General features: G+C 36.4%; 1 protein-coding gene across 3 annotated transcripts; it reads right to left on the bottom strand.

The window, feature by feature from the left end:
* Window positions 1–462: 462 nt before the first annotated feature.
* Window positions 463–8746, bottom strand: LOC115952850 (probable galactinol--sucrose galactosyltransferase 2). 3 transcript variants are annotated; one of them, XM_031070180.1, is made up of 14 exons: window positions 8476–8746; window positions 6891–7098; window positions 6361–6608; window positions 5942–6032; window positions 5669–5717; window positions 5323–5414; window positions 5105–5212; window positions 4033–4149; window positions 2800–3352; window positions 2352–2419; window positions 2094–2228; window positions 1771–1988; window positions 1284–1372; window positions 463–1192 (listed from the first exon to the last, which is right to left on the bottom strand). In XM_031070180.1, exons 2-14 carry the CDS (start codon window positions 7079–7081, stop codon window positions 830–832), a joined length of 2322 nt encoding a protein of 773 aa, XP_030926040.1. In that variant the 5' UTR covers window positions 7082–7098; window positions 8476–8746; the 3' UTR covers window positions 463–829. The 3 variants fall into 3 exon arrangements, with proteins under 3 accessions (XP_030926040.1, XP_030926039.1, XP_030926041.1); XM_031070179.1 differs by lacking the exon at window positions 8476–8746 and adding an exon at window positions 7302–7321; XM_031070181.1 differs by lacking the exons at window positions 6891–7098; window positions 8476–8746 and adding an exon at window positions 6747–6831.
* Between the last annotated feature and the right edge of the window lie 909 nt (window positions 8747–9655).

The raw sequence follows: 9655 nt of genomic DNA on the forward strand, positions 1-9655 counted from the left end.
ATTTTGTATAGAGAAGTTGTAATTTTTAGATTGGCATCAAGTAAGCCGCATCCATTGACAAATCATATTTCAGAGTGCTCAAAAGTGTTTCCTAATTTCCGACAATCAGTAATCTCATGGTATAGTTGGTTTCTTTTTCTCCTCATTTATTTGATGTAAATGAAACATAAAAATTTAAAATTTAAAAAAATAATAATTAAAAAAAAAAAAAAAAAACTAAAATTTCCAAGCACGGATTATTTTATTGCCCAAGTTTACAATTTGAGCACTCAATAATTCCTGAACATGTATATTGTTCTTATTTATCTTGTTCCTTCCATTCGTTGCATCAGTGCTACAAGACAGCTATAAGGTAAGTTTGATCCCAGTATCCATGACTGATGACTAAACATACAAATAGATGTGGTACTAAATGTGATTGGTGGGCTTCAACCACTTCATAAATGAATATTTATATTGATGACACATTATTTTATAAGGTCAATGTAGTAAAATTGTAGTAACCATAGCGCAAAATATTTCCGGTTTCTTCATGGCACAAAATATTTCCGGTTTCTTCTTTGCCTCATTCTCTTTTGCAACCAAACCGCGAACCATACTCAATTGGCTTAACATGGCCAAAAATTTATAGCACATAAAGAAATAAGCATTTTTATTAAAGAGAAATGGAAACAACAAGACATGGTTCGCCCCAGTTATTCAAATGTAAAGCTCTCCTTCACTCCACCTTGTAGTACACATTGTCACCTAGTCACCTAGTCTAAGCCATGCATCACCTCTCCCTAATAATGGTAGCATGCTACTCAACAAGTTCGTTGTATTGAACTACTTAAACTTGGATTTCAATAGGCCATCTGTACATCTCCTCTTCTGCCACAGGGATGTCAAAATTAACCAATCCAGTGGCAGAGTCATAGTTGAAGCTGGTCTCAGCACCGCCCACATTGCACTTCAATGGGCGCTGGGAAGAGTAAACACCAAACCGTCCACATCCCCGAACTTTGAGCGTAATTGTTGCGGTTTGAGATCGGTTCTCACTGAGGCAAGTAGTCAGTTCCGAGGAAATTTCACCATCAAAGTGCTCAGGTTTCCTGTCTGAAGCCATGTGGATCTCAACCTGCTCCACAGCGCCACCAGTGTTGAACATGTCGAGCAAGCCAATTGGTGCAAATGAAATACTGGATGTTATTTCCTGCATCACAGAGAATCAGCAAATTCAGTATTTCTAATTAAAAGCGCAGCCTGAGAGAAAATGACATAAACGAGCAACCAGAAAGACTCACCTTAAGTGGACAGAAATGGAAAAGTTCGTACTCAAGAACTTTTAGTGTCACAGGCAGTGAAGCACCCTTTGGCAACCAAACCACTTCCCCTGAAATCCATAAAGGTAGGGTTGATTTCAATTTTTCAGAATGTTGTAAGAATAAGAATAGAAGTTTTACCAAGATTCCTTATTTTGAGCAAATGTATAAGACTGAATTAATGAATTCTAGTATCACTTGAAGATTCTAATAAATTAATTAACTCTTTCATAAGAATATCGCAAATAGAGCCTTTGCAAAGAGTAGTTCCCCAAGCTGGAGCTACTTTACCATATTCCAAATTCAATGGTTTCAATAAATCCCCTACAATGGTTCATTTTGGACCAGATCTTCAACTTAATTTGGTTAAACTCTTCATCCACAAATTTACATCAGTTGCTTGCTTACAATAGCGCCTACAGGTCAATTTTTCTTCACACAAATGGTCACCTCAAAGAAGAAAAGTTACCTGATCTATAGGCATAAACTATCGTCTCTCCATTCCAATCTGCACCGGCAACTTGAGAAATGAGTTCAACATCAGCAACTCGAACTGAACCAGTAAGGGTACCAGGAGATGCATCATGGATGCGGGTCTTCTTCTCAATCTTGCACCATCCAGCACCTTGGCAGTTGAACACACCAACTACTCCAGAGCATTTATTCACATTCCATAACTTGAGCAAGCTGCAAATATAATTTTTCACACAAGTTCACTACAAGTTCTCTAGGAGAGCTCTATGATAAAGAATCAAACATGTTAATAAGAAGATGACAGAGAGAATAACAAACCTTGTCCCATCTCTAGCTGGATCAGCAAAGAGACAGTCACGAGTGGGTCTGCCAGGTAGCTGCGCACGGAGAACTGATCCATCAGGGAGGACCAGCTTCTTCAAAAGTTCAAAATTGTGATTGCCAGGTTTATCACTGTTAACAAGAAGTAAAGATTTGCATTAAAATATAGCTATCATAATGTGTTACAAACAACACAAAAACTAATTCACATTGTAACTGAGTTATTTTCATTTATAGAGTTCCTTGAAACAATACCTAACATAGATTGGACAGCCACCAATTGCACGAGCGGCACCATGATAATCTGCTGCTGGGTGTAGACTCTGCAAATTCAAGAATGTTTCTTGTGATGATAATAAATTTAGATCATTGTTTGTATTCCTTCATTTCCAACTAGATGATAATAACATCATGGTAAATTGCTTAGCAAGAGGGTATTTAAAACAAGATAAAACTTGACCCATCAAAGCCTTCACCAAATATAAAAATTTGGTTTATGCAAATCATGTTGTTTTCTAGAATTATTAAATTATCTTATAGTACTGATAAGCATGTGAAGATCAAATATTCATTTCTAGATCTATGAGAAATGAACATGCTTCATTAATTCTCAAAATGCCCTTTTCAAACACTGGCTCAAATAATTGGATTCAGGCTTGATGAACAAGCAAATTATGGCAAAAGATGATTAATATCCACTCACATGGAACATATCCCAGTCAGGTTGCATGAATTCTCCAAGGAAGAGAGAGTTGTAAGCCACAGATGAAATATGGATGGTGTGGGAAGCAGGGTCATGAGGGTAAAAGTCATCAGAAGCTCTGACCACAGCAGTCTGCTTGGCACTATAGATCCCATCAGTGTTGTGACACATGCAAGCAATGCATCCATTATCAGAGAAGTTTCGAGCAATTGAGGCCTCAAGGGCCTGGCTGTAGCTACGTGTGAGAGAAACTCTACCACCATGGCCAGCACCAAGAGTCTCAATAATGTTCTGTACGTCAACTTTTACTCCATCTACTCCACATGAAGCTAAGTAAGCGTGAAGCTCATTGTAGAAGTCAAAGACCTTCTTAGGATGCACCAGACCCAGGCCATGGACGGCGAGGCTGTCCATGACAATGTCTGGTTGGTTGCCCATTATACCGGGGGACTGCACTGGGTATGCAAGAGCAGTGTCATAGTGTTCCATACCAGAAGCTGCTGGCTTCACTCCACCCCAGTAGCCAGCTAAAGCATGCCATACGTACACAAACCTGTGACAACAAGTAATAGAAATGGAACTTCATGAGTAAAATATGTTATTTCCTTGGAAATGTGTTTTCCTTGATTTATTTATTTATTCTTAACACAAGGTTGAACCACTTTTTGAACATATTACTTCATATCCCTTGCCACCACATATATGCTTTCCCAAATTCCCAATAGTCACTTTTGCCATCATTCTGATCATGCTACTAATAAAATTTCTTCCACTCGTCCATGATTTGACTAAAAAATTGTGCACAAACTAGATTATAGATAGCATGCTCATAAAGCATGAAATAAAAGAGCAATTGTGGTCATATCTTCATTTTTTTTTTTTTTACAATTCAATTTTCAGATCTCAATTACAGGATATTAAGCAAAGAAAAAGCATCTATTTTGTTTGAGTGGCTATCATGTCTGAACAGATCCAAAGATAGTAAAAAAAAAAAACAAACATGATCCAAAGATAGTAAAAACAAAAAAAAAAAACAAAAACAAATATCGCTTCTGCGAATTTAGCTAAGGCATCTGAAGATTATAGCAAACAGAGATTGTATAAAGTATTCAAGGCCATAGGAAAGAAGAATACTTTGCAGTTCTTATCAGTTTTTTTGGGATACACACCTGAAATGCAACACCCCAGTAGAATTCCAAAAGAGTAAATAAAAGATCAACTTGGAGTACTTACTTCACATTGTGATGTTGCTTGGCTTCATCCACAACTTGCTTCAAGCCAGGTTCATTTTTCTGGCCGTTCTTTTGGAATTTTTCATTCTCTTTTATTCCTGTCAATCTGGTTGCAAACCTGCAAGAAATAAATTAGCCAACAAATCAATAACCAAATGCCTTAATCAGAACAATGAGCACTTGAAAGGAGAGAACAGAGGGCCGCGCGCGCCTGCAGGGGGGGGTGGGGGGGTGTATGTGGTGGTGGTTGGTTGTGCTTCAGTAAGATGACAATAGAGGCCATCCTCACAACTTGACCTCTACCAAGCTGTGCACATGAAGAGACAGCACCTAGACTAAGCTAAGGCCAAAAATCAAGAAAAGATTCAGGCATTAGACAGTGTCCTGCAATGTCTATGCATTACTATGAGGGCCAAAATATACAATCTGTCTGGAAATACTGTGATTCAAATAGTTGCCTCCAATGGGTATTATAACAGCAAAAGTACTGAAGATAAATTTTTCTGTTGGTTTCTGCTTATAGATTGGCACATCAAAATTCTCACCCATGGGCTGATAAGGTCAGCAACCCACAAGTGCAAAGCTCATATTCCAAAAGTTCCTCAGAAAAACAAGGCTAGATAATGACAGGTCAAACACTGGGTTAACACTCTTTGGTTGTTCCTTAGGTTACTTCTTTACATCTCTTGAATCCAGCCTAACTTTAAGTATAACTTAGGGAATTTATTTTAAACACGAAGAAACAGTATTCTGACACACAATAGTCCCTTGAGGTTCTGCATAAATAAAACTAGAAACTAAATATCTTTGAAACTTCAAATGAGCTGTCTTCTAATGCAACTTTGTTCCTCTTCCAATATACCAATAGGAGACTCAAAATGAATAATTGAATCATGCAATTCCTCACAGCCACAGGTCTCTCATGTTGCATGACATGACAAGAAATCAACTAAATGAATGGCACAATAATCACAGCATCAAGAATTCCTTATTGGGGTTAAAAGAAAATGGAAATTCATAATGTATATAGCACATCGCTTGAAATGTGCATGTATATGAGAGAGAGATCTTACTGTGCTCCTTCTTGTACAACACAATTGGTGTCCTTGGCTTTATTTTCAATCTGTTGCCAACCATCATCTATGATAAGGAATTTTGGTGGTGTCCCTCCATCAGATAAGCTGGTTCCAGAACAGAAATCAGTGACAAAGCATCTATTATTGTTGTTTTTGGAATTTAAATTACCCAAGTACTGATGCTGTCTAACTCAGTGCCATCAGCTTATAATTACCTTTTAAGGCCTTGTTCAACACCCTCAGCTGTGACCTCGGTGTAAAAAGCATCCCATGTGCACCAGCCAAACCAGTCAAGGAAAGAAGGCAACTAAATACAAACAGCAAAAGAGTAAGTGAGATTCATTCAGATATTTCTTATGAAATTGACTGATCAACTTGCTTTGCTATTGAACATTTTTTTCATATTTTGAGAATAACAAGCATTCAGACATGTCTTATAAAATTAACCGATCAAACTTGCTATGCTATTTAACATTTATTTTATATTTCAATAGTTTCTGTGCTTCTTAAGCTCTGCACATTTCCAATTGACTGGAACCAAACAAAGAGATCTGTTCTTACCTTTTTCTTCTCGCGATGAAGAAAAGTTTGGATGTGCTTTTCTACAGCCCTGTTTAACAAATAGAAATTAAGGAGTCATGACTCATTCACAGGAAAGTAGGAAGCAAAAACAATATCTTCACTCAAAATCCATTTTTACCATTTTTGTTGTAACCATGGATAATATCAAATACAGAAAAATCCTAAAAAGAATTAGCTTACAGCATTTCAGAGGGGAAAAAGAAGAATCTAAATGCAAGACAAGAACATCATTCAAGGAAGTTCAGGACTTACTTTACAGCTTGGTTGATTACTTCAAAGGGATTGGTTCCAGCATGCATGTAAACAAGGTGAAGGCCTTGATTTGTCTCTACATCATTATCTCCTGCAAAACCAAATCACACCACAAAAAACAAGTTGTTTCGGTTCATTCGAACTCGATCCCTTCTATTTTTTTTTTTCTTCCGCAAATGCTATAAACTCCAATAGATTGATTCATTTGAATGATAAAAGTCATTCAGTGGTTTCTCCTGTCTGATTTTGTTCGCATTAATGACAGCTCCACCCCACATACAGGTGGTTACTGGTTAGTCCCCTTCATGGCAGATGGGATGGGACTGAATTAACGGAAAGTATGGCCCTAAATAATGGTATGAAAGGCAAGGTGTGTTTTGCCTGCACCAGATAAATTTTTATGGCCATGGTCTACTCACCACTGTCGAGGCAAATCTCTATCTCATTCTTGTCGTTGCCTTGCAGAACAGCACGGAACTGGCCTTCAAGGAGAGGGAGGAAGACAGTGTAGATGGTTGGGGTATCATCTTGATTGCCTCCTTCTGTGTCATCTTTGCTCTCAATGAGCATGAATTGGGTCTCCAAAGGAACATCTTTCCCACATGTCCCCATTCTTTGTGTCATCCACCATAGCTTAAATCGGAAACAACACATGAATCTAAGATCCCTGTTACAAATCAATCTCACAGTTATACTTCGAAAATTTTAACATATGTTAAACATTAAAACTTGACAAATGAATTGTCTTATTATGGCATAAAAAATAAAAATAAGGTTAAATTCAGAATAGTGAGAGTTCATTTACCAATTGATTCTAAAACTCAAAACTACTGTACTAGCATAGTTGGCTGCAAGTGTGCAGATCAATAACATTAACAGCAAACTTTCTCATTACACTCATGCATTTCCACATACTACATTAAGTGCATGACAAAGCATTATAACTTACTCTAAAACACCCATAGGGAACACATGGAGGCTTTTACTATCAGAAGCCGTGGCACCAATGAAAGCACCGGTGACAAGCCCCACGCCAGGTCCCGGAGTCAGCACAATGTTATCGGGCACTCCTGTCAGAATGGTCTTCCCTTGGACCACAAGGTTCCCATCGTTGATGGAGATCTTTGGTGTGACCGTCATTTTTGAGCTCTTAAGTTCTGTCCCAACATATTAAAAAAAAAAAAAAAAAAATTGATCATATAGAATGAAACAACAAACATAACTAAGAACAACATGAAAATTTTACAAAATCTAAAAATGTACAAACGGTCGCATCATTCAAAAATGAACCTTTAGTTTAATCAATAGATAAAAAATAAATAAATCACCAATAAGACATCAGAGAGATTCTTATAAGAACCTAGGGGGTTATAAGTTTCGCATAAGCTTATCCGTACATTCGGATAATTGCGATGTGACTTCAATGATAGAGGGATTAAAGTGGTGGTAGTAATAGTAAAGGTCCGCCTCAAAAGTGACTTTTGTGGTGGAGGGATCCACCTCAATGCCTGTATTGATGGAATCTTGTTGCTCATCATTTTTTCACCAACACAAATTGCACCCAAAAACTTTTAATTTTCAAAAGCCTCTTTCGTTGTTTATTTATGAAAAACGCAGTTAATTAAATAAATAAATCCAAACAAACACACTCGGTTGTTTAACTTGTTTTCCTTCTCTTATATTATATATGTTCACAAACTTTGACTCCTCCTCATAATTAGAAGCCAGATGAGAATTACGGCACAAGTTTTCTTGGGGGCTAAGAAATATTAATTCAAACCTAAAAAATCCTGGATATGGCAATTAATTTTGTTTTTTCAATTATTTCCAAAAATAAAAGTTTTTTTTTTTTTTTAATTAACCAATTACACGAAGTTCAGTCGGTTTCTGCAACATAAAACAAAATGGTTTTGAGGTTTGAACAGCCGCAACGGTGGAAATGATTTTAGATACAAACCTTTTTCGTATAACAACAAACTTGGAAAACATAGAAAATCTCACGAAACCGACTATTAAAAAGAGAGGGGCATAAAGTGTTTGATAATGTTTAGATTAAAAGAAAAAAAGTGCTCGGACAACCTTAAATTAAATTTTCAGGTTTAAGACAGCAAAAAGAAAATATTCTTTTTGATGAACTTGAAGATGATGTTTGAACTTGTTTGTCTTTATTTCTAATTATTTTGGTTTTCAGGTAGAGTTATTCTAGAGAGAAACAGAGTTATTGATCAAATTAAAAAGTTGTACAGAGTTCGCTACAATAATATTTGGTAACGAATCGTCGTGATCTGCGAGAGAAAATCAGGTGCAAGGAACGTAAATTCATTCGGAACTATATATATATATATTCAGTATTCAAGTTCGGGCATGTTCTTCAAAAAAAAAAAAAAACAACCTCGAATATCAAAGAAACAGTTCAAAATATATTGGTCACCGCAGGCAGCTGGAATTTCCACAAAACAATTTAAGAAGAACAGCAACAAAAGCTAAATATATATATATACTCAGAAAATGTCTAGCTCCTTTTAAAAACTCACCGGTGCAGCAAATGAAAAGCCCTCGCTAGCTGCTGCTGAGTCGAAAGTGTTCACACAAATTATTAAGCTTTATGCAAAAGAATTACTCCTATGAGTTATGAAAAGGAAGCTTTTATGAGTGAAAGATCACTGCTTTTAGTTTTAAAAGCAATTAGCAGAAGAAGCTAGCGCATTCCACGAGGAAATTAATGCTCCTCGATCGAATGCTTTGAAAATCAAAGGAAGCTCACGAGAAAGAACGAAGCAATTTTGTTGTACTCTTCGATTGAGTGAGTTGTGAAAACGAAACGAGGTAGGTTTATATACCCGTGTTAAGTGTTAAAGTTCGAGCATATTTCGGAACTAGATGTTTCCAGATCTTGACATCTGGATTTTCAACTGCAGATTTCTTTTACTTTTTTATGAGTCCTTGTTTTTTTTTTTTTTTTTTTTTTTTTAATAACCGGTCAGAAAATAAGTCCTTGTTTTCAACTTTAAAATATTTAGGATATTTTTTGGCTTTTGATCCACGTGAACCGGTGGGTGCGGTTTGGCTACTGGGGAAACATTAAGGACAGACACGAATGGAGAGTTGGAACCTGGAACTCTCCCCCAGTCTCCCAGATAAATTCCGATGAACATGTCCGTACTATAGTGTTCATTATTTTTTATTTTATTTTATTTTTTTTTGCTGAATATAGTGTTCATTATTTTTTTTTGAAGGGAATATAGTGTTCATTATTAGTTGTCACTGCCAAAATCCCTGCATATATTATATGCCTCTCTTTTTGCAATGCAATACAATACTATTTCTTTTCTGTTTTTTAATCAATCATTCACTTTATGCTTATGAACCTATGGGCTATGAGTATGATTAGCTAAGGTTTACATGTCTTCTATTGTATGTAAAGGTGTTGTTCTTCTCACCCATTTATTGGTAGATGCAGTGGAAACCATGTCACCGCGCGTGTTGAAACTTCAAACAATTCTAGTGTCAAATACTATTTTGTCATCGTCGACTAAATTTGACACTGTTTTTACCCTCAAGTGCTACTAGCACCGTCCAATAGCAATATGCTGAAGCTTTAAAGATATTTAATTCAAATGTCGAGATTAAGAAACTTTTCATCTCAATCTTTGATTTGCAATTGTATGGTGTAAAAATCCTAACTATTACATGATTTGTATCTGATTTTAATCC

Source organism: Quercus lobata, chromosome 7, assembly GCF_001633185.2.
Source record: "Quercus lobata isolate SW786 chromosome 7, ValleyOak3.0 Primary Assembly, whole genome shotgun sequence".
NCBI lineage: Eukaryota > Viridiplantae > Streptophyta > Magnoliopsida > Fagales > Fagaceae > Quercus > Quercus lobata.